Raw genomic sequence first — 25934 nt, forward strand, 5'->3', positions numbered from 1 at the left:
CAAAGAATAGTTTGTTTTGCTATTGTTTGGTTGGTGTCTTATATGAAACTGTGACAGTGCGCAATTTATTGGACAGACTTGTTTAAGATCACACAGCGTAATTTGGGTGGCATTTTATTTTGTATTTTTAAATCATCTTTTTATTTTTGACAATATCTATAATTTAGTTTCCTGCTCTTAATTGTGAATGCATACTTGATGTTTTAACTGCTCCTGAAATTAAGTGCTGCTTGACGAGCCTATACTGTATTGTGTTAATGTATGTGACGTCACTGAAGGCCTCAGGTTGAAATGCACGGCCCGCCACTGAATCTAACACACGTCATCATTAGTTCTACCAATAGTTAACATTAGCATTACTACACCTTGTGACGAATTGAATTGAATTGTATTGAATACAACTTTATTGTCAAATGTGCTGTACGTATGTGTAACATACAGCACAGATGAAATTTCTTCCCTCTCAAAATAAGAGGTAGAGGTAACGAGATCGCTGGTTCCTGGTCTGGAAGGTTCCACAAGGGTCTAAACTCGGTACCTAGCCCAGGGGTCCATCCATCCATCCATCCATCATCTACCGCTTATCCGGGGCCGGGTCGCGGGGGCAACAGCTTTAGCAGGGAAGCCCAGACTTCCCTCTCCCTAGCTACTTCTTCCAGCTCTCCCCGGGGGATCCCGAGACGTTCCCAGGCCAGCTGGGTGACATAGTCTCTCCAGCGTGTCCTGGGTCTTCCTCGGGGTCTCCTCCCGGTGGGACATGCCCGGAACACCTCACCAGGGAGGCGCTCAGGGGGCATCCGAATCAGATGCCCAAGCCACCTCATCTGGCTCCTCTCGATGTGGAGGAGAAGCGGCTCGACTCTGAGCCCCTCCCGGATGACCGAGCTTCTCACCTTATCTCTAAGGGAGAGCCCGGACACCCTGCGGAGAAAACTCATTTCGGCCGCTTGTAGCCGGGATCTCGTTCTTTCGGTCACGACCCATAGCTCGTGACCATAGGTGAGGGTTGGAACGTAGATCGACCGGTAAATTGAGAGCTTCGCCCTTTGGCTCAGCTCCTTCTTCACCACGACAGACCGATACAACGTCCGCATCACAGCAGACGCTGCACCGATCCGCCTGTCGATCTCCCGCTCCCTCCTGCCCCCACTCGTGAACAAGACCCCAAGATACTTGAACTCCTCCACTTGGGGCAAGATCTCCTCCCCGACCCGGAGGGGACACTCCACCCTTTTCCGACTGAGGACCATGGTTTCAGATTTGGAGGTGCTGATCTTCATCCCAACCGCTTCACACTCGGCTGCGAAACGCTCCAGTGAGAGTTGGAGAGCCCCGTTTGAAGGAGCCAACAGCACCACATAATCTGCAAAAAGCAGGGATGCAATACTGAGGCCCCCAAAACGGATCCCCTCAACGCTTCGGCTGCGCCTAGAAATTCTGTCCATAAAGGTTATGAACAGAATCGGCGACAAAGGGCAGCCTTGGCGGAGTCCTACCCCCACTGGAAACGATTCCGACTTACTGCCGGCAATGCGAACCAAACTCTGACATCGGTGGTATAGTGACCGAACAGCCCGTATCAGGGGGTTCGGTACCCCATACCCACGAAGCACCCCCCACAGAACTCCCCGAGGGACACGGTCAAACGCCTTCTCCAAGTCCACAAAACACATGTAGACTGGTTGGGCGAATTCCCACATACCCTCGAGGACCCTGCTAAGGGTGTAGAGCTGGTCCACTGTTCCACGGCCGGGACGAAAACCACACTGCTCCTCCTCAATCTGAGGCTCGACTTCCTGACGGACCCTCCTCTCCAGCACCCCTGAATAGACCTTACCAGGGAGGCTGAGGAGTGTGATCCCTCTGTAGTTGGAACACACCCTCCGGTCCCCCTTTTTAAAAAGAGGGACTACCACCCCGGTCTGCCAATCCAGAGGCACTCTCCCTGTTGACCACGCGATGTTGCAGAGGCGTGTCAACCAGGACAGCCCCACAGCATCCAGAGCCTTGAGGAACTCCGGGCGGATCTCATCCACCCCCGGGGCCTTGCCACCGAGGAGCTTTTTAACCACATCGGTGACTTCAACCACAGAGATAGGAGAGCCCATCTCAGAGTCCCCAGGCTCTGCTTCCTCCAAGGAAGGCGTGTTGGTGGAGTTGAGGAGGTCTTCGAAGTACTCTGCCCACCGATTCACAACGTCCCGAGTCGAAGTCAGCAGCGCCCCATCCCCACTGTACACAGTGTTAGTGGTGCACCGCTTCCCCCTCCTGAGACGTCGGATGGTGGACCAGAATTTCCTCAAAGCCGTCCGGAAGTCGGCTTCCATGGCCTCACCGAACTCTTCCCACGCTCCGGTTTTTGCCTCGGCGACCACCGAAGCCGCGTTCCGCTTGGCCAGTCGATACCCGTCAGCTGCCTCTGGGGTCCCACAGGCCATAAAGGCTCGATAGGACTCCTTCTTCAGCTTGACGGCATCCCTTACTGCTGGTGTCCACCAGCGAGTACGGGGGTTGCCGCCACGACAGGCACCAACCACCTTACGGCCACAACTCAGATTGGCCGCCTCAACAATAGAGGCACGGAACATGGTCCACTCGGGCTCAATGTCCCCCGCCTCCCCCGGAACATGGGAAAAGCTCTGTCGGAGGTGGGAGTTGAAACTCCTTCTGGCAGGGGATTCCGCCAGACGCTCCCAACAAACCCTCACAATACGTTTGGGTCTGCCAGGACGGACCGGCATCTTCCCCCACCAGCGGAGCCTACTCACCACCAGGTGGTGATCAGTTGACAGCTCCGCCCCTCTCTTCACCCGAGTGTCCAGAACATGCGGCCGCAAATCCGATGATACAACTACAAAGTCGATCATCGAACTGCGGCCTAGGGTGTCCTGGTGCCAAGTGCACATATGGACACCCTTATGTTTGAACAAGGTGTTCGTTATGGACAATCCGTGGCGAGCACAGAAGTCCAATAACAAAACACCACTCGAGTTCTGATCGGGGGGGCCGTTCCTCCCAATCACGCCCCTCCAGGTCTCACTGTCATTGCCCACGTGAGCATTGAAGTCCCCCAGCAGAACAAGGGAGTCCCCAGCAGGAGTACTCTCCAGCACACCCTCCAAGGACTCCAAAAAGGGTGGGTATGCTGAGCTGCTGTTTGGTGCATATGCACAAACAACAGTCAGGACCCGTCCACCCACCCGAAGGCGGAGGGAGGCAACCCTCTCGTCTACCGGTGTGAACCCCAATGTACAGGCACTGAGCCGGGGGGCAATGAGTATGCCCACACCTGCTCTGCGCCTCTCACCTTGAGCAACTCCAGAGTGGAAGAGAGTCCAACCCCTCTCAAGAGAACTGGTACCAGAACCCAGGCTGTGTGTGGAGGCAAGTCCGACTATATCCAGTCGGAAATTCTCTGCCTCACACACCAGCTCGGGCTCCTTCCCTGCCAGAGAGGTGACATTCCATGTCCCAAGAGCTAGCTTCTGCAGCCGAGGATCGGACCGCCAGGGTCCCCGCCTTTGGCTGCCGCCCAGCTCACATCGCACCCGACCCCTTTGGCCCCTCTCATGGGTGGTGAGCCCATGGGAACCTAGCCCAGGGGTCGGGAACCCAAAATGTTGAAAGAGCCAAAACAAAAAACAAATATGTCTGGAGCTGCAAAAAAATAAAAGCCTTCTATAAAACTTACAGCATGTGTTTCCTTCATTGCATGTATGTAGGAGACTGGACTGTCTCAGAATTGTTTGTTATTCATTACTTTTTTGTGTGTTCACAAACGTCCCATAGAATTTATTTTGTGATTTCCTCGCTTGATTTTTTGTTTTGGTGCATTCTATTCGCTTTTCTTAGTGTCAGTGAAGTGATCATTAATTTCCGTTTTTCTGAGGCTGTCTTTGAACGCCTCTTGAGTCGAACGAGAAGAGAGAAGGCACGGAGTCGGACGCAGATATGTCTGTTTGTCGAGACTGTTAAAAGCATAAATAAAGTGTACATTTTCAAAAACCAACACCACAGCTCTCCTTTTTCAGAGCTGCAACATGTATCTATATCTATTTGAGCTATATTAGCCTACTATCAAAATCTTTTTCCATTTTCAAACATTTTTTATAAAGCTCCAGGGAGCCACTAGATTCGCTAAAGAGCTGCATGCGGCTCTGGAGCCGCGTGTTGCCGACCCCCGTCCTAGCCACTCGAGCAGTGGTTCTTAACCTTGTTTGAGGTACCAAGCCCAACCAGTTCATATGCACGTTCACCGAACCCTTCATTAGTGAAAACTAAAATTTGCTTTTCATTTATGTATTTATTTTTACAAATTCGAGACATTAAACAAAAACTAATTTATTAAAAACAGAAAAAAGTAAATAAAATTACATGGCAAAAGTATAGGTTTTTAAAATTGTATTACGTACGATCATGACAGTCACACAGTGACTACTGAGCGCACTATATTTCCCGCAGTACTGATTGGACAAGCAATGTAATGTGATCATCTGCAGCCAGCAATGGACAAGCGGGCGTGTCATAACTGACATCTTGAGTCGGACGTGTCTTAAGCTCCATGGAAGAGGCTTCGTCAAACCACTGAGACCAATTCACCGAACCCCTCGGGTTCGATCGAACCCAGGTTAAGAACCACTGCACTAGAGTCTTCGTGTACCGACCCAGAATGCTTTAAGGGGTGGGCTGTGCTGAAGTATGCCGATTTGCTGTTTTGTTGGCTCGATTCCCATGTTCCTCCGCGTAACTGATAGCTTGCAGTGTAAACTGTGCTTCGTAAGTGCATCTCTTCATAGGTGCCATTTTCGGGGGTCTTGAGCCAAACCAATGTTGTTTTGCACAATGCACATACTGGCATTATGTACCTACTGGGGGTGTGACTTTCGCATCCTCTTTCTTGCGCACCCTTCACCCTTTAACATCCGCATGGTGCCCTCAGTCACATCCTCCTTTCCTCTATATAAGCTGAGTGTCAGCAGGAACTGCTCCCAGTCAGTCAAACGGAGTGCTCAGTTAAGTTACATGACAACATTTACAGATTTTGGAACTCGGCGCACACATAAGGTATAATAAGACGCCCCGTCCATTTTGGAGAAAAAGACTTACCGTATTTTCACGACTATAAGGCGCCATTAAAAGTCTCACATTTTCTCCAAAATGGACAGGACGCCTTATGATGGGGAGCGTCTTGTGTATGCGCTGAGTTCCAAAACCTGACTGACAGCCGACACGCTGTTTATATAGAGAAAAGGCGGAAGTGACTGTGGACAGGCACGCGGCAAAGTCGGCCAATCAGTGAAGGGTGGGCGTGTATATATACAGTACATATATGGAGAGAGAGAGAGAGAGAAAAGGCAGACGTGAGTGAGGACAGGCATGCGGCGAAGAAGTCCGCCAATGAGTGAAGGGTGGGCGTGTAAGTGGACGCTAAAGGGACGCCCCAAGCAGGTACCAACACCTGTATAGAGTGTGGCTATGTGCATTGTTGCAAAACAACTTCGGTTTTGGTTTCTAAGAACCCCCGAAAATAAATTCTACAAAGAGACACGCCTACGAAGCTCAGTTCAAACTTCAAGCCATCGGTTATGCTTTTGGCATGCGTGCCCATCTCACAGCAGCGGTGAAAAACCAAGTCAAGCAAATGAACTCTGAGCTTGCCGTTATTCCCGGAGGCTTGACTAAAGAACTCCAACCGCTGGACATCGGCATCAATCGGGCGTTCAAAGCAAAGTTGCGACCGGGCGTTCAAAGTAAAGTTGTGAGCGGCAAGGGAACAATGGATGATCGATGGCAAACACAACTTTACAAAGAGTGAGAGGCAGCGCTGGGCGAGTTACGCCACAATTTGCGAATGGATTGTGGCTGCTTGGACGAACGTGTCTGCTTGCACTGTTGTTCGAGTTTTTGGCAAAGCCGGCATCATTTCTGTGGAGCCACATGGCAATGAGAGTGACTCTGACAACGAGAGGGAACACGGCGTTTTTGATGGATTACCGGTACTTGCACAATTGTTCAATTCTGATACAGAGGATGAGGACTTTGATGGATTTCTGGGTGATGATTGATCGAAAAACATGAGTACATTGTACGATGGCTAAATAAAATACAACGGAATTCAGTTTTGCTTCCGTTGCCTTTTTAAAAAAGTGTTTTTAGCTTGTATCTGTATGTCTTGGCATGCTACCGTATGCTACAAGCTAACGTGTTTTTAGCATGCGCGCATGCATGCCGTATGTTTAAGCTGGCGTATGTTTTACCACTGTAAAACTGCGCCCAATAATACAGTGCGTTTTGTCTATGTGTCAAATACAGAAATAGCACCCATTAATGAGACTGCGCCCAACCACACAGTGCGCCGAATGGTCGTGAAAATACGGTAAGTGCACCCTGTGGTTGTGAAAATGTGGTATTCAAAATACCAAGTGTCCCTGTCAGTATAATACCTTCTAAATCGGGGGGGCGGGGGGACACTAACACTAAAGGGCCATTTTAAGCCTTTTTTTGCCACGGAAGAGACAAAACTGGACAGCACTGGCAGCCGCAAACACTTTTTGACATCTGAAATGACGATGTTATAGAGAGAGATTTGATTTTTCATCAAATCAGGCTTCTGCATCAGTTCTGATTTTTTCTGCTTGGCTCTCGACGAAGGCGGATGCTTTTTTGCTCTGCTCCTGTCCTCCCATCACCCTTCCCTGCTTGCCACTCAGTCTGTGTGCTGTCCTTGTCTGACTTTCCTAGCCTCCTGCCCTACTTTCATCCAAATAACAAACCATGGAATTAGATGGCTGGTCTCTCGATGCCATCGACAAAATTTTCTCGACGAGAAGAGCAGGCAGTGGGGAGCCTACTTGCCCCTCGGGGACATCTGCTGCTGGGTACACCCTAGATCCCTGGAGCAAATGGAGAATGGGGTGCCTGTCAATACTGTCCGTTGAGGATGTGGAAGACACCTACATTATCGGCCTTCTGATAGCAGGTATGCTGCTGTTCGGTGTTAGCAGTTTCCTGATCTATCGCAAAATTGAACCGACGGGAGCGGCTTTATTGGAAGTGAAGAAGCTGCTGGTCTTTATGGATGGCATGGTGTGGATGTCCAACACTCAGACCCAAGCGGTGACTGTGCTCAACCGCAAAATGGATGCGGTTTTGGAGCGTCATTGCAAGATGGATAACAACTTGGAGAAGTTGGAATCCGCGCTCAGAAAAGAAATCGCGGATTTGGCTGATCGACGCCATTGAAGAGACACAGGCACCGGACTCAAGGCTGTCTGGAATTGTTGGCAGCCTTTTCCCAAAACATCTGCTATCTGGACCTTTACCCTGGAAGAACGTACGCATGGAAGCTAGTGCCCTACCCTCACCCCCTCCTTCTCGGCACACTTCTTGTACTACAAATACTGCTACTGGTCACTTTAAAATGGTTCAATGATTTTCTGCACCAACTGTACAACTGTTATAGTATTGTATTCTACCACTGATCACTTCAGCTCTGCTTGATACTTTGCACATTGTCTCGCAGTAGTCACTGGGTGGTACCACCGCACTACGGTTCACTTACATTACGGAATGTCCTTCCATACTTATTTTTCCAAACTTATTTGTCATGTCCTTGTTTACGATGATACTAATGCAGCGTGTTATACCGGAGACAAATTCCTTGTGTGTTCTACATACTTGGCCAATAAAGATGATTCTGATTCTGAATCTGACATGAAAGCAAGGGTGTGAACAGATGTAAGGAGGCTAGACTCGGCTTGGAAGTGGGAGTAAACAGTTTAGGAACAAAGTGTTTTAGAACATCAAAAGGCAGTTTGGGAACTGGTAATAAGTGTTGCGCCCAGGCAAACATTTGTCATCTGCGAAGTCTGCGACTTGCTTATTCGTGGCAGACCAGACATGAAGGTGTCAGTGTATCTGTGGTTCAAAGCTGGACAAAAGTAATCAAATCACCGCCAAGGGGCCGGACTGGGGGCGTGGCATGCAAATATCAGGGGCAGTGTTTTTTTTGTATTTTGCATATGTAAACAATAAAAGTTCGACGAGGTGCACGAGGGACTTTGAGTGTGATTTGCGTAGCAACTGTCGTCGTTCGCTCTGGGAAATCGTGCTTCCACCGACTGCAAAGACAATCTTCCCTGTGTGTCGAGTCCTTTGTTTAACTTTGTCCGGGTAAAACCCTGACAACAGTACAGCTGGCATGTGAAATATGTGGAGTCCTCAAATCATCAATGGGTTGTGCAAGCACCTGCAATGTACGGTATGATGGACGCTCGGGGGGGGGGGGGGGGGGGGTCGAATACAACTAGAAGGAAATAAGTTGGTCCTGTGAATTTTCATGCAAATTCCACCGACCAAAAAGATTCATATGCTTTTCACACAAAAAGGAATAGCAAGACTGGGAATGAAAAAGCTGAGAAAATAGAAGTAAACCAGAACATACTAGGTTGTTCAAACATTACATTTACTTACACAGCAAAACAACACAAGTATTGAAGATTCACATTTAAGATAATAACAATAATAATAATAACACAGAAAATGCTCAACTTAAAAAGTGATCCGGTGGGGGTGGGCAAAAAAATGCTCGGTATTGATCGTGTTAAAAATAACATCAATAATTATTTAGTGATGAGAGATAATAGTTAATGGTTGTCTACACTTGAACAGAAAACACTTCAGTCAAAACCTCACTTGGGTCCATCACTGACGGATACACTGTACATTAGAGCAGCGGTCCCCAACCCCCGGGCCGTGGACCGGTACCGGTAATAACTTACATTAGAACAATTTACTTTTTATTTCTTTCGAAATCGGAAAGCTGTTTTATTTTGAAAATATAGCGTCACTCTTGACACAGGTCAAGGCGCGCTTCTCGATCACGTGATTGGTTACCGCTAAAATGAAACCCAGGAGCTAGCAAAATGAGTAAAAAAACAAACGTCTTTGGAAAGTTTCTTTCGGAAGGGGAAAAGGCCAAGCCAGGAGACAGAAGAGCAGCCTATGATTTTCAAGAAAAAAGAAGGCTACATTCAATAGACAGGATCAGGAGTCCTACTTAATATACGGATTTATCTCAACGGGACATCCAGCGGCACCAAGCCCACTCTGCATGATATGTGGCGATGCAGTGTCGTATTTTTCATGCACTTTTTATTTGTGGCATGTCTTATTTTGAAGTCACGTTTAAACATTACCACAGCGACCGGAGAGCGTTGTGGCCAGATAGGACGTTCCTCGTTTCATGATTCGTGTTTATTATTATGTTTAGAAAATATCACAGTTTTCATGCAGGTAATATCATATTTTGTTATAGTTATTCGTTATATGTTAAAGTTATTAATTATATATCTTAAAGGCCGCTCCCTGAAAATATTGTCTGACATTAAACGGAGCAAAAAAGGCTGGGGACCGCTACTTTACAGAATATATGCCCGTCAGAGTAGAGAGGGAGACAGGAAAGTTACAATAGAAATTCAAAGGATCTTGGGTCAGAAAGTAATCATTTATTTAAATGTAAACTGGCTGCTCCTGGGCGGTCAGCAGGCGGTACATGGCTGCAGGCATTGTCTTCATGTGGATCTGAGACACACATATATTACAACTCATGGTTTACATACCAAGAAGAGTAACGCTTTTGGATAGGACCTGCTCATTCAATTTGAGTGATGAGACAAAATTGGATCACATGGACTCATTTGGATCACGCTCTCTTTCAGGGCACACATACAATATTTTACTGAGTATCTGTGCGATGTTTGCTCACACTTGACAAATCAGCATTGTTTGAGAATTGCAAGTGTGCAATTTATCAGTTTGAACATTGTCTCATCTTTGTCGTGTACTCAATTAAATAGAAGTTGAAATTGATTTTCAAATCATTGTATTCTGTTTTGATTTATGTTCAACACAACCGCTCACCTTCATTGGAATTGGTTTTGTAGTTAAGACATTGTGACACTGCATGCATAATAATAATAATAATAATTATAATATTATTAAGACAGCAGATAGAGACGACTGAAGAAACCACATATCGTTGATGACTAGAGAAATCGAATTATTTTTATTCCGATTCAAATGTCTGTATTAACAGCATGACATTCAAGTTTAACTTTTAACTTTCTGAGCGTGAATGAAACGTTGAACATGAACTGTTCCGAACATGGCTTCTCTTGCCTAGTTTTTGCTGCTAGAGACCTGGCAGTGCTTTTTCTCGCATAGTCGGGCCACACACACACACACACACGCATGCACACACGCACGCATGCACACACACACACACATGCATATGTTTGTTTGTTTGTTTGTTTGTTTATTGAACATAAAACATATATACAGTAATAATTTGACAGAAAATAAGGTAGATAAAAAAAGAAAGAAATAAATCTTCATACAACACAGTTATTATGCTCAAGGGAGTAGGAAGAAGTAAAAAACTTATCTAGTCCTACCCCGTTATGTGATTGTATCTAATAAATCATTTTTATATCAATCAGAAAAGAAAAAAGTAAGAAGAAAGAAGTCTCCATTAAGGCTCATACTTTACCCTTAACCGTGATATTTTTACAACTTTTGGTTTGTATCGGGATTATATACTTCCACACCCTGACACTCTTGTGTCAATTTTCTCTTGTATTCATAATGGATATTTATATACCTTTCTCTATTTATCAACTTAGTTCTGATTTATCATTATATTTAATGTTTTAAATTTATCATTTTAACTCTGATTGATGTAGGTTGTTTGTACTATTTTTTTGAATTTGTTTTTGAACTCAGCAAGCGATTTACTCATTTTCAGGTCCGTTTCGAGATTATTCCACAGATTAACACCTTTGATAGATACACTTCTTTGCTTGATGTTTGTTCTTGTTTTGAGTTTTTTGAATAAGTTGGTACCTCTTAAATCATAGCTGCTTTCTCGAATTTCGAAAAACTTCTGAATGTTTTGGCAGAGCAGGTTATTGTGTGCTTTGTACATTAATTGGGCGATTTTAAAGTCAACCAGGTCATAAAATTTCATCGTATTTAATTTGATAAATAGTGGATTTGTGGGTTCCGTATATTTTGATCTATTAATATACACACACACACACCAGTAACATGGCTGGTTCTTCTTTCAGCCAATCATATTTCAGATTTTAGAACAGAGTTTATATGTCCTTTCATTGGTTCAGCTACTATCACTTCTGATTGGGTGGCCGAGGCTTGATTTACAATGGGGGAGGATTTCAGATGATGATGATTTCAAAGCGTACTTTTCAAGAAAAACTGGACTTTTTGAGTTAATATAGTTTTGAAGGTTTCTTTTTTTTTTTTACAGATGATGGTCTTTTTTTTTTAGTTAAGAGAAAATCTCTTTCAGAGCTGACAGTTTCGGCTGTCACTTAAGTCTTTGGCAGAGCTCTCACTGCTTCCTCGTGACACATCTAAAAACAGCTGATCGGGTTGGGAAACCTTTAAAATAAGGCTCTCCCCGACCCAATCAAGCCTGCGCTTCAACCCCTTGCTGCTGCTGACGCAGCAAGTCCCAGGTGTGAGGGAGCACATAAGTCTAATCGTCCCTGTTGATGGTGGCACCTCCAAGCCTCCTTATATCAATTGATTCCTTTGCGGTTTTCCACACGGTTTATCACGGCAGGGTCCCGGGCCCCATTAGCCGCAATAAGTGAGGAATCACTGTACAGTGACTAGGATGTAGCTTTTGTAAGTGTGTGGATTGAAATATGTAGCTTATTGTTGCTGAATATTTACTGTTTTCACAGTACTGTTAATTAAACAGGGATTGGTGAACAAATGTCACATTCTCGCAAATTCATACTCTCATGGAGTGAAAATGGTGGCCTGGTGAAAGGCAAGTAGATGTGATTTTTTAAAAATATTTCAAACATACAGTATGTTTGGGGAATAAATACTTATTTGATTAAAGTAATCCACAACAGATAAAGACGATACGCACATCTAAAATATAACCGAAAGTTTGGATGTCTTGGTATAGTTCCCCTTTAATAATATATTTTTTACGACAACAGCTGAACCCTGAAACACTGCTTTTGGCAGTGTTTGCTACTGGAAAACACATTTGGAAGTCTGAACAAGCCAGCATTCCAGAATGGATCCTTTGTGACCTCAGAGGCTCTACCGTATGGGACATTCAACCATCATAGTATTGTAAACATCGCACTACTGACCATGGTATCTCTGCTCTGTGACGCTGCACATTGTCGCAAAGCTGTCATTGGGTGGAATCACTGCACAATGGCACCCTTACATTACAGAAACTCTTTCTGTACTTAAATTGCATGTCTTTTATTGTAGTCATTTGTGATTGCAATACTAGCCTGTACTACCAGAGACAAATTCCTTGTGTGTTTTACATACTTGGCCAATCAAGATGATTCGAATACCGATTCCTTTCCTGCCTTTACCTCTGTATACAGTACTGTAAATTTTGACAGTTTTACTGAGCAGTGTATATGTTTTATGTTCAATAAACAAACCAAACCAAACCAGTTGTACTTGGACAATATTTACAGCATTCGGTAGCACTCGCGGCTCACCTCTCCCACAGCAGTGGACAGCAGACGAACAATTTTTTCATGGGGTATGGCAACCACACTTTGGCTGTTGATCTCAATGATGCGGTGACCGACTCTCACTCCACCCCTTTCAGCAATTCCACCACGCATAAGACTACAGATCTGTTCAGGGGAGGAACATCATTTGAACCTAATGTCAATATTATACACATGAATGTTCAGAAAGATTACCCACAGTGCCATTCTGGACACTGAAACCCAGTTGGTAGCGGAGGTCTGGACGTCTGATGAGTACTGTTGTCACTGGAGGACATCTCACTATGTTCATCTTGATCCTTGACTGTTGTTTAAGACCCTAAAAATAAAAATTATGGTTTATACTTTAGGGCTTTTATTATGAAATATTGAATCAACAAAACGGGGTTTTGAACACACTGCAATGGGGTGAAAATCATTTTGTTGCTTGTGGGCTCCTATAAGCCACATATGAAGATTGATAATACACCACATACCTTGATGATACTCTGACAAGTGGACAATGGAAGACCCACCAGACTGGTACCGTTAATGGACATGATCTGATCACCTACGTTCAGCCTGCCAGACCTCTCTGCTGGTCCAGCATGCATCATGTTGGCAATGATGGCTGTTGGCAGGATGGAGCCCCACCCACTCTCCACAATGACCACACCAAGAATCTCCCCTTTTGTTTTCTCGAGCAACACCTGAAATACATGGGGCGCGGAAATACAATCAAAGGGGATACAATGTGAAAAAGTGACCTGTCAACATTTTCATACAAAAAGTTGGGTCACGAGAGTGCATGCCTCGTTGCCCACCCATCAAGTGTGAATTCAAACACCCACGTAAACGTTATATCTGCCAAAAATATAACAAACAGGCTAATTAACCATGAGTTTCCCCAATAATGGCTTAAGATGAAGTTCCAGAGCGAAACAACCACTCTGGCATGGCAGCCGACGTCGTATCATTTCACACCTGATAGGTAAGAGGAGCTGCAGTTAGCATTAGCTAAGAGTGTAAGCTGCATTCGCTTCTGATAATGTTCAAATCAACATTTGGCTTTGATGGAGAAAGATCAACTTAATATTATCATATTTCAAAGTTTCATTTCCGTATATGCTTAATTGACCTCAAATGCTATGTTCTCACAATTTGTACACAATGGAGCACACAGAAAAAAGGGCCAACTTGAGCTGAAGGAAGCCAGGGCCTCATTAACTGTTAAGACAGGCAGGAAGGTTCAACTTCGGGAGGGCAGCATGACCAGATGTCCTCCAGTTTGTTACAGTGTCTCAATTCATGCAAAATCTACCCATTGTATTAAGAAGGTATCCATTGTTTGCACCGGAAGATGTTTTGGCCTCCAGGTGTCCACTGAGGGGCATATCGGTGGGCTGGGCTGGGAAGCGTGACATGTAAATAAGGAGGAATGTTTTTCTGATATGTTACTTGTGTTTTGCATATCCTGTGAATAAAAGTGGTCAGCGGGGGTGCGAAGGTGGGGTTTCGATCTGAGAGGAAACACGACTTGCATTGCTTTCGAGGAACTTTGCCCCCTTTGCTGATCAGCAAAAGACAATCTGTTCTTGAGTTGAGTCTTTTCATTCAAAGTTCAAGATGTTCGGGTGAATTCCCTGACAGGCTTATAGTTATTGACGTGGGAGTAGGGGCTATTTGTGTTGAGCGATGTCATGCGCTTCACCGCCACGCTCATTGACAAGTTTAGTTTGGTGGCCTGGTGATGAAATGCTGCTTCTACAAGTGATAACGCAAATGGATTTTGCGGGGTGCTCACTTTAAATATGTCTGTGGGGGAGAGGGTATGGTTAAAAAGGTGCAAGAAGTTGGACTTCATGGATTAGCGTTAGATAACGTGCATTTGACTGCTCTGTAAAGTTGTGGGCCTGCTAGGGTCCAAAACTCTTTGCCTCTGGCAATATGTCTATGGGCCAGAAAAATGCTTTGATTATCTTGGGTGCTCACTTGTTTGCCACACTCTGGACTGGACTATTTTTGAAGGATATTGAACTCATTAAATGGCTGTCATTAGCAACACAGCCAAGCGTGAGTGGCATCCAATTGAGAGGATTTGGACCTGTATTCAAAGGCCAACAGCAGGGGTCTCCAACTCCGGGCCTGGAGAGCTACTTTCCTGCCTGTTTTGCAGCTCTCCCAGGAGCAACACACCTGATTCAAATAACCAGGATCGTTCTAATGCCGCTTCAGAGCTCTTCAAGAGGTCTGCTGTTTTTTGTTGGGTTTTTTTTTGGTCATATGGTGTTTGTTGTCCTTCGTGTGGACCTCTTGTGGACTGTTCTCAGCATTTTGGCCGTGGCATTCATAGAAGGAGCAGTGTCTTGTGCTTGATGGTTATACCTCCTCGGCAGCATGTATTGACCAGCTCTGATTTTGATGGGGCGGCTGTCAGCGCTATTTGACTGTTGATGCTTGACAGCCAGGGGGTGCTTGTTTTTTGCACCTGTGGTTGGCAGCATTTTTCACAGCCCCATTTTATTCACTACAGTGGCCATAGAAATATTAAAAAGGCATTCATACTGGACTTCATCAACTCAGACAGTCTACAGTTTAGGGGACTGACACATCCAGAATCTGGCAACCCATGTTATGCCATTGCACGTTGTACGACAAGGAATAAGGAGGGCTGTGAAATGACATTGTGCAACAGATAACTTAGAGATTCACATCATGAGTGCCCGGTGAACAATTTTCCAATTCTAGTCTGTTACGATACTGTGATAATGTATTTTATTTCTTATGTACAGCAGAACCAAATCAATGTTTAAACAAGAAGTAGTCTTACTTCTTTGCAGTTTTCTGACTGAGAAAAGTGGATGAGGTCATCATTGTACATTCTCTGAGTGTTAAGCAGGTCACTGTATTCTTTATGAGTCAGACCCTTAGGGTTAATGCCATTGGCCCTCAAGAACTCCTGGTAAGCCACACTGAAGGCCTGCCCAAGAGACTGGCCAATGAGCTGGGCCTGCATATTGGGGTAAAACAGGAGAAACACTTCATTCCATCATCAACTCACAGGGTAAAAAAGTCTCTCTGAAATTGAACATAGTGCAAAAATTAAGGGTAACATGAAAGAGTATACCAACATAGAAACAATAAAGATAACAACATAAGGTCAATATAAACACAATTGTATTGTTGTGTGAATGAGGTAAATATTGTATGACAGTCTGATAGTAAATTAGCTGGTACTTGGTGATTTTTAAAAAGTACACAAAGTGCTATTGTAACGAACAATACCACACACATCAAAATAACATCATGAGAGTACAGCAACTTCAAACTTTAAATGAAGGTCCCCTTTGTAAATGGAAGTGCCTTAGGATACATTTCTTTCGATGAACCTAAGACACATGATGAGATCACACCCAATACCTAAAATTCACACATTAAAAAAATGAAAATGGCTACCGAATGTAGTTGGGAGGCTCATGTCTTTGTTTCTGTTGTAGCAATAATGACAAATTAGCTGTCAAAAGTATACATATTTTGGGTAACTGAATATGGCCAGTAGATGGCGGCGCGGCTACCCGCACCGGCTTCTCTCTCTCTCTCCCCTTGCAAAGTGTTCTTCGTGTTTGTGTTCTTAATGTTCCTTGTTTTCACTGTGTTGTGCACCAAGACGCGCATACCCTTGTGAGTTTCTGCTCGCCATCGGCAGAACTACAAAAACAAATCCAACGAAGGCGGAAAAACTGCTTAACTGCGGTCTGCTGCTTGACTGCGGTCTGCTGCGTGACTGCGGTCCGCCGCGGAGGCCTGCTCAATCACCGACCCCCACTCCTGCAACCAGCCCGCAGTGGAAGCGCCACAGACGGAATCTAAGGAAGCAGAAGAGGGGGAAGCATGGAGGTATCCAGGCTAGGCTAGCAGCTAGCCCTCATCGACCAGCTATCCCGACCATCACGCTGGCCAACGTACGCTCGCTGGACAACAAACTGGACTATATTCGCTTACTTCGTGGAGACATGGCTCAACGGCAGTGTCCCAGACCGGGCTATTCGGCTAGCCGGGCTAACGTACGACCGAGCAGACAGAGAGCTCGTCGAGGAGGGGAAGACTCGCGGCGGGGGACTCTGTGTTTACATCAACGATGCCTGGTGCCGAGACGCTGTTGTGGTTTGCAAGCGCTGCTCACCAACGGGGGAGTTTATGATTATCAAATGCCGGCCATTCTACCTGCCGAGGGAATTTAGTGCCATATTGCTGGTAGCAATATACATTCCCCCTGGCTCAACCAACAGCAGGAGTATGGCCCTGTCTGAACTCCATCAGCACATCAGTGAGCAGCAGACAGCCCACCGCGACGCCTTTCTCATCTTGGCTGGAGATTTCAATCATGCAAACCCCAAGAGTGTGCTTCCACAACTCCATGGCCACATCAACTTCCCAACAAGAGGCACAAATATTCTGGACAACATCTACACTACAATCAGAGGATCCTACAAAGCCCTCCCCTCCCCCACCTTGGTGCCTCAGATCACACCACTGTGATGCTAAATCCAGCATACAGGCCACTGGTGAAAGTCGTCAAACCAGTGAGGAAGCAAGTACGAGTGTGGCCTGAGGGGTTCACAGAAGCACACCAAGACAGTTTCTCCAGCACAGACTGGAGTGAGGTTTAAACATGCAACCATTAACCTCAACGAGTACGCGGAGACCGTTACGTCCTACATAAGGAAGTGCATGGATGATGTCACGGTCACCAGAACCATCACCATCCGGGCCAATCAGAAGCCATGGCTGACAGGTGAGGTCCACATGCTCCTGAGGGCCAGGAACACTGCCTTCAGAGCTGGAGACGTGGTGGGCCTCAGGACTGCCAGGGCCAACCTGTCACGAGGCATCAGACTGGCCAAGAGACAATATTCAAGGAGGATTGCAGACCAGTTCAAGGACAGCAGAGACACCAGGAACCGGTGGCAGGGGAATCCAGACTATCACAGACTACAAGCCCTCTCCGCACACCTGCAACAGCTCCATCACTCTGCTGAACAACCTGAATGACTTCTTCGCCCGTTTTGAGACAGACAACAACACCCCAGCACAGAAGACCCCAACCCCTCCTGTCCCGCGAACAGGTGCTGACGCTTTCCCAGGATAGTGTGAGGCGTTCCCTCAGGAGAACAAACGTACGAAAAGCGGCAGGTCCTGACAACATTCCTGGTCGCGTCCTGAGAGACTGTGCTGAGGAGCTCACAGATGGTTTAACGGTCATCTTTAACACCTCACTGAGCCAGGCTGTTGTCCCCACTTGTCTCAAAGCCACCACCATCATCCCGGTCCCGAAGAAGTCATCCCCCTCCAGCTACAATGACTACCGCCCGGTCGCACTCACCCCCATCCTCATGAAGTGCTTCGAGCGGTTAGTCATGCAGCACATAAAGTCTGCCCCCCCCCCCCCCCACCACCCTGGACCCCTACAAGTTTGCATATCGGCAGAACAGATCGACTGCCGACGCCATCTCCACCGCCCTCCACTCAGCCCTCACCCACCTGGAGACCAAGAACTCACACGTCAGAATGCTGTTCATCAACTTCAGCTCAGCATTCAACACCATCATCCCGCAGCAGCTCATCCACAAACTGGACCACCTGGGGCTCAACACCTCCCTGTGCAACTGGCTGTTGGACTTCCTGACGGAGAGACCGCATTCAGTTCGGGTTGGCAGCAACACCTCCGGCACCATCATGATGAACAAACGTGCCCCACACGCATATGTGCTGAGCCCCCTCCTCTTCACACTGCTGACCCACGACTGCAGTCCTTTGTCCAGCTTCAATCTCTTCGTTAAGTTTGCGGATGACACGACTGTAGTGGGTCTCATCAACAATGACGATGAGACAATCTATAGGAGTGAGGTGAGCAGGCTGGCCTGTGGTGTAAAGACAACAATCTCCACCTGAATGTGGAGAAGACAAAGGAGATTGTTGTGGACTTCAGAAAGACGCACTCCCAGCATGCTCAACTGACCATTAACGGTGCCACAGTGGAGAGAGTGAGTAACACCAAGTTCCTGGGAGTGCACATCTCTGAAGACCTGTCCTGGAGCCACAATACCTCATCACTGGCCAAAAAAGCCAACCAGCGCCTGTACATCCTCCGCAAACTGAGGAGAGCAAGAGCCCCACCCCCCATCATGCAGATATTTTATATAGGTGCCATTGAGAGCATCCTGTTCAGATGCATCACTGTGTGGTATGGTGCTTGCACTGTGTCCTGCCAAAAGACCGATGTGAGAGCAGCTGAGAAGATCATTGGTGTCTCTCTCTTCCCACTCATGGACAGTTACTACTCCTGTCTGACCCGCCAAGCCATCCGGATCGCAGCCACCCACCCATCTCACAGCCTCTTCGGCCTGCTGCCGTCGGGAAGGAGATTGCGGAGTCTCTGTGCCAGAACCAGCAGGCTCAAAAACAGTTTCTTCCACCAGGCGGTCAGGAGACTCAACTCCCTCCCTGCTCTGCTCGCACTCCCCACCCTCTGCCTCTGCCCGACCCCTGCCGCCTGTCACAGACTATGATCCACCCCTCATCATTCGACATCTACGTATTGCACAATGCACTACCTCACTTTACCCACAATAGCCACAAGTGCCATTGTTTATGTTGTTGATATTGTTTATATTGTCGATACTGTTTATACTGTTCACATTACATTACATTAGCTGCTATCTTGTCTTAGCTGTGTGTTTAATGCACAGCATGTTTGCACTGAGGAGGATTGAGAGGAAGAAATTTCATCTATTCAGCATGTAATACATAAAGCATATTTGACAATAAAGATGACCTTGATCTTGAATCTAATCAAATGGGTTTCGAGTTAAACAAAATAAAATAAACAACAGAAGAATGACCCTTTCCATGGCAATTGGAGTAAAATATGTAACTGTTATTTTGAAAAATGCATGCCATAAGAAGTCTATTTACAAAGATGCATTCATCCATTCATTTTCTTTTGCTATTCCGGGGTGGGGTGGCAGATGCAGCAGCTTTAGCAGGGAAGCCCAGACTTCCCTCTCCCCAGCTTGTTCTTCCAGGACTTCCAGCTCTTTATGCCACTCACATCTGTGATCTTCTTTCAGTCATGACCCGCTGCTTTTGACACTAGGTGAGTGCTAGAATCCATTGCGTCTGTCCTCAGTGTTCCACTGTGTGCTCCCTCCCGCTGTTCTGTCTTTGGTTACCTTTCCCTTAAGTCACTGTGGGCTGGGCGTTGCACCCGTTTCACCCGCCAGTCCTCACCTCGTCAGCGACACTCTCCTCTGCAGCATAAAGGCCTTTCCAAAAAGCCACCCATTGACAGTTCATCAGCTACCTTTCCTGCCATACGCTCTGCTGCCCAGCTGTTGTGCCCAGCCCTCCAGTACACCTTGGTTTGGTTTCTCTGACTGCCTTTGGTTCCTGCCTCCTTGACCTGACCCTCTACCCTGACAGGAAACCAATACTGAGTTTATTGTGTCTGCCTGGGGATCCCGTGCTTGTCTTCAGCTAAGCTTAACCATGAGGGTAGGAATGTAGATCGAGTGGTAATGTGAGAGCTTCACCTTTTGGCTCAACGCTCACTGCGACAGACCAACACAGGGTCCGCATGGGTGGAGACACTACGCCCATCTGTTTAGTGACCCCCTACTCCATTGCCCCCTCTCACTCGTGAACAAGACCCCAATGATCTCCTCCATTAGGGGAAGGACTTTGAATTGGAGTGAACACTCCCATTGCCAGCTGACGACCACACTCTCATATTAAGAGGTGCTGATTCTCATCCCACCCACTCCCAAACATAATTGGGGGCTTATCCGGGATTATGTTATGACGCTTCCACATGATGGCAATAGAGGAAGGGACTAACAAAAACGTGGGAGTTGGAGAGGAGTAAAAAGCGGTGCACTGTCAAGGTCTGGACTTTCTCATAACAAGGGGGTGGGGTGCGTAGGACAATTTAACAGGGGCACACGACACTACACGACATAGTTGGAGTCAACATTTCTGAATGCCACTCCCTTAGTACATCAATGAAGTGAACAAAATGAACCAAAGATAGTTATGGTGAATTTTTTAAAACACATGAATTGAGTGACTGAAAGAATAAATGGTTAATGGCTATGGCAAAGAACTATTTTGCTTCACTAAATGAAAGAAAGTGGTACCAAAACACACATGAGGGAGTAACTGGTTGCCATCCAATTGCAGGGCACACAAAGAAAAACAACCATTCACAGTCAATCACACCTAAGGCCAATTTAGAGTGTTCAATTAACTTACCGTGCATGTTTTTGGTTTGTGGAAGGAAACCGGAGCACCAGGAGAAAACCCACGCAGGCATGGGGAGAACATTCAAACTCCACACGGGAGGACCGGAGCCCTGAATCGAATCCATGACCTCTGTATTGTGAGGCAGACTTGCTAACCAGGGAACCACTGCACCACTACTTGAGAAGATTCATCAATATTTACCGGTAGTAAAGTTTACCATTTCAACCATTTCCTCTTCGGCATCTTCATTTGAGGGACCTTCACACTCCTAAAACTTGTCGTAGTTAATATTTCTCTTATTCTTAGTTAGCTGATATAAGCTCACAAACGCACAACCATGCACTGTCTGTATTATTGTGTTGCATGCTAAAATGCTCGCTGGTCAAGTAAAGTTGCACAAAGGCTGTTAAAGCCTTTTTGTATTTATGTTTTGGACACAAGAAATGCAAAATTGAAGTTTCAATGTGTATTTGTTTGATAATGCCTCAAGACAATAAAATACAGTTTGCTGTTTATGCACAGTTTGGCTTTAAGAAATAAAATCTGTTTATTGTATGAAAAAGGAAACCAAATTATTTTTCACATATTTTGTACCTTATAAAAATATTGAACCATGTTCACAATGTATTATGTACCATGAATGAAATAGTACATCCATTTTTCGATCCGCTCTATCCTCACGAGGGTCGTGGGGGGTGCTGGAGCCTATCCCAGCCATCTTCGGGCAGTAGGCGGGGGACACCCTGAACCCGTTGCCAGCCAATCGTTGGGCACACACAGACGAACAGTCATCCACATTCACACTCACACCTAGGGACGATTAAAGTGTTCCATTAGCCTGCCATGCATGTTTTTTTTTGGAATGTGAGAGTAAATCAGAGTACCAGGAGAAAACCCACGTAGGCACGGGAGAATGTGCATACTCCACACAGGAAGGCCAGAGCCAGAATTAAACCCTGCACCTCCGCACTGTGAGGCCAACATGCTAACCACTGGACCACCAAGCCGCCTAAATGAAATATGCAAGTGCAAAAGTAATTTCGGGAATGTCGTGGCAAGCTCGCCGCCAGCGTTCATTTAATTCTGAATTCTTATTCGTTTTGCCACCCCTCGAAGTCAGCAGCTTGTCATCCTTACTCTGCAGGGTCTGAAGACCTCCAGCTACCTAAAGCTACCATCCCCGATGGATGGGGTCATGATCGGTATGGCCGGGGGAAACGACAAGCCTCTGCTCTGCTGCTGGAGACCTCATGTAAGTAAATGAGACCTGGCAAACAACCGCTGCGTGTGCTCACTTGCGAGATCTTTTACCATTCATCATCAAAAAAGGCATCCATTAGTACTTCTAAAATTGTTAATATGGTTCAGCATTGTTGTCAAACACTATTATGCTTATTGTATACACTGTAATTTTATGACTTTGGTCAAAACTGGCTTGTTGAAAACCAGAAAATGGGAATGTACAGCAAGTTTCCTTGCTGCATCGTTGTTGGCCAATCAAATACCACTGATGACATTGCTCCACTCGGCCCAAGACAGCTGGCGCTTCAGAACCGCCCCCGAGATCATTCTAAAATGTGGTTCCATTGGAACCGCTAGGCCCCAAAACAGTCGAATGGAAAAGTGAACATCCAGGGCTAAGATGGCCGTCTCGGTGTCAAGCAAGGCTAATGGAAAAGTGGAGGCCTCGGGCATGACCCAGGACACGCTGGAAAAACTATTTGTCCTAGTTGGCTTGGTAAGGACTTCTGGTCCCCCCAGAAGAGCAGATTATGGAGAGGGAAGTCTGGATTTCCCTGCTGGCCTGATGAAAATCTAAATTAAAGAAGATTGACACTCACTGTCCTGTTATTAATATTGAAATTTCATCGATATATGAGTAAATGATTGTAATAATCAGATTTAAATTCTAAATTAGTTTTGATTGTATGTTATCGCTTCAAAGTTCAGTCCAATACATTGCATTCGTGATCTGCCACTTTAAATATAACGGACACTGTCATACCAATGCGTAAACCCACTCAAGGCCGTGTCTATGTATGTACAGTATATGTCTATGCTAAAAGCATCATAGTCATAGGTTTTAATATACTTTTTAGTTTCAATCTCTGTATTGTTTTATCAATCAAGGGCGTAACTGACGAAGATGAGTTTGTGTACATGTTTGTTATGAGCTAAGATGTGAAGTTAAAGTAGTTTACCTGAGTTTGACAGTCACTCATGAGTGACTGTCTCTATGAGTTCATGTCGCCATTGTATTTTACTCGATTTTATTGAAAAAGAAAATCCTCGAATCCGAATGAACTATCTTGGAATTTCTCATACTTGGTTCATGAGGTGGCCTCAGCACTCTGCATCATATCATATTGGTGGTTGAGGCAACTAGATTTGCACCCTGCACTGTACTGTATTTCTTTCAAACACTAAAGTCGCATTTTCGCATCTTGAAAATTGCTTATCTGTTAGAATTAATAGTAACTGATTAGGCATTGCTTTACATCTGATGTTGCCGTTTCCATCTTCAGAATAGTAGTAACAAGTAGTTTTTGATGTAATTTTAGAATATTAAAGGTGTATTTTCTGCCAATTTTGTGGTGCCTCCTTGAACACGTAGCACCTTTAGCATTCCCCCAATGGGAAAACTGGCTAAAACCTAAACATTTTCAAAATTATATTGGACAAGAAAAAACACGCTTCTGGGCCTATTGTCTATGAAACATCTCAGTGACTAGTTTCATAATAAATTTGTTATCGACTTACATCCTCAGATTCCAACACATGACATATCATCTTGTACTGGCCGTGTGCTTCCGGGTCTGAGGGGTTGACAGTTTCTTGAGAATCAGGTGGAGGCATTCTGCATCTGGCCATCAAAACCACACTGTTCTCTATGTCTGCAATGTAAGACATGGTGCGCAGAGGATAGTCCATCATTGTCTCCTGTAAATCAAAAAGCCCCAACAGTGATGAAATCCAAGCTGAAAATCCAAGAGATTTAAATGTAAAAACACCTAATAATTTCATCCATCCATCCATCCATTATCTGAACCACTTTATCTTGAAAAAAAAAACAATTCCAATGAAGTTGGGATGCCCTGTTATTACCAAATTGAATACAATTATTTGCAAGTCCTTTTGAGCCTATATTCAATTTAATACACCAGGGGTGGCCAACCAATCAGAGACTAAGAGCCAATTCTTTTACTGTGTTACTGCAAAGAGATCTTACACATGGGCATCCCGTCCTCGCGCACCCACACACCCACACACACACACACTTTTTTGCCCAAAGATCGACTTTTGAAGCGACCAACTTCCCACGATCGACCCGATCGCGCACGTGCAAGCATACACACACACACGCACGCACATATATAAAGTATAAATAGTGTTTACTGTACATATTTTAAACATGCTGGTACCCACATACACTTACCCTTTTTGGGCGAGCCGAATAAGGTTTTGGATCCCAATAATCGCAGACGTCAACAATATCTCCGTGACAAACAAATAGTTTAATGTATATAATAATAATGGTTAACAAAAAGCGCTTGCATCCAAAAGGCAAGGGAAGGGAACAAAAATAGAACCGAGTATGCAAAAGAAAAACAACGTATAGAAAAACACGCGAGAAAAATCCAATATATAAAAGTCTGTCGAGCAGAGTAAATAGTACCGAGAAGCTTAGAGCAAAAAACACGACGAGAACGATAGCAGAAAACGGTCAACGAGCGTGTAAGTAGCAATGCAATACACAATACTCAGACAACCCTTTGACAGCCGAAGGGTCCTGTATACAACGTCCCTTAATTACAAGATTGGCAGCAGGTGTGCAACCAGAAAATAAGCTCGGACTGCCACCTACTGGCCAGGCCGAACAACAGAACCCTGACAACACTTCCACATTAACCCGGTTAATGTGTTATATTATAACATAAGCTTACATATCTAACCTTTCCTTATACAGTGATCCCTAAACTTATGGTGGTTAATGGGGACCGGGACCCTGCCGCGATAAGTGAAAAACTGCTCGCAAGATTGGCTGCCTTTACAGCAGCTCCTATACTTTTTGTTCTTCTACTTTCTTCCTTTCATAACTTTGCTGCTGTAAATTGGGAATTTCTTCATTATGAGACGAATAAAGGTGTTTTGTCTCTCTCTCTCTCTCTCTCTCTCTCGCCGCGCACGTAGCAAACACAAGACGCAGTAAACCAGAGAATCAACAGCGCGACAAGACACAAGGCTTCCCTAGTGTTTTGTCACGCTGGGCGGGGCTGCGAAGATGCGCAGCCAATCAGCTCACGGGAATAATCCACTCGTGATTTTAAAATTGGTTGGATGAACTGAAACCTTTGTATGAGATAAATATGCAAAGACACAGAAATCATTAAGTGGGCGAATACTAATTCACAGTTCTGTAGTGTGAGTTACGCTCTGTTGAGAGATGTTTCCCCTCCTTTTAATACATATAAATATTTGGCAATATCTATTGCTTTTCCAAACACCTCTTGTAAAAATCCACTTCAAATTTGCTGAAAAGTATTTTTGTAGCCCTGTGATTGGCTGGTAACTGGTTCAAGAATGTCGTATGCCCTGCGTCACGTTAAGACAGCAATAATTATCTTAAGAATAAAGAGTCTAATAATAATCGGCTGAAGAGTAAATTCAGCCATACAGAAATGAAAGTGGATTCAAGAGCTAGGAGTCTATATTGGATCATGCCCACTAGAGACCATCAAATGAGTCATGACAACTCACCCCCTCAAATAATTCGGTCCAGAGATGTTTTATCCTTTATATTCAATTGATGTTTTGAAAAGCCTGACACTTGCCTTACAAAAATCGGTTGATGTCAAATAACGCTAGAATGATTGGGATAGAACTTTACTGTTGAATCCTGGCCTCTGACAAAATTCATAATAAGTAAATATTTTGGGGAAAAAAACATAATTGTGTTCTTGACATTTGGACTTTATTGGAACTGGGGTTTAAAATAACACATGTAATGTACAAGCATGGTTATCTCTTTAGTTTTTTTGACTAGAATTCAAGCTGATGTCAATTTGAACATATACT

The 25934-nt window shown here is 45.2% G+C and overlaps 1 protein-coding gene and 1 long non-coding RNA gene across 2 annotated transcripts in view; one reads left to right on the forward strand and one right to left on the reverse strand.

Moving 5' to 3' along the window:
- Positions 1–8443: 8443 nt before the first annotated feature.
- The window catches only part of LOC147205573 (amyloid-beta A4 precursor protein-binding family A member 1-like), a 40047-nt gene continuing 22556 nt past the window's right edge, over positions 8444–25934 (reverse strand). Inside the window, exons 6-11 of the mRNA XM_086111804.1 lie at positions 23619–23798; positions 15388–15567; positions 13055–13267; positions 12778–12897; positions 12564–12704; positions 8444–9582 (exon numbers count right to left, since the gene is read on the reverse strand). Of these exons, the coding sequence (XP_085967930.1) occupies positions 9511–9582; positions 12564–12704; positions 12778–12897; positions 13055–13267; positions 15388–15567; positions 23619–23798 (906 nt within the window). The 3' untranslated portion in view covers positions 8444–9510. The remainder of the gene's footprint in view (positions 9583–12563; positions 12705–12777; positions 12898–13054; positions 13268–15387; positions 15568–23618; positions 23799–25934) is intronic.
- Positions 19566–23445, forward strand: LOC147205574 (uncharacterized). The gene is made up of 3 exons (XR_015100969.1): positions 19566–19713; positions 20893–21061; positions 22003–23445. It is a non-coding gene; the product is annotated as an uncharacterized LOC147205574 (long non-coding RNA).

This window comes from Hippocampus guttulatus, chromosome 5, assembly GCF_054856545.1.
Source record: "Hippocampus guttulatus isolate MCC_2025c chromosome 5, RoL_Hgut_1.0, whole genome shotgun sequence".
Classification (NCBI taxonomy): domain Eukaryota; kingdom Metazoa; phylum Chordata; class Actinopteri; order Syngnathiformes; family Syngnathidae; genus Hippocampus; species Hippocampus guttulatus.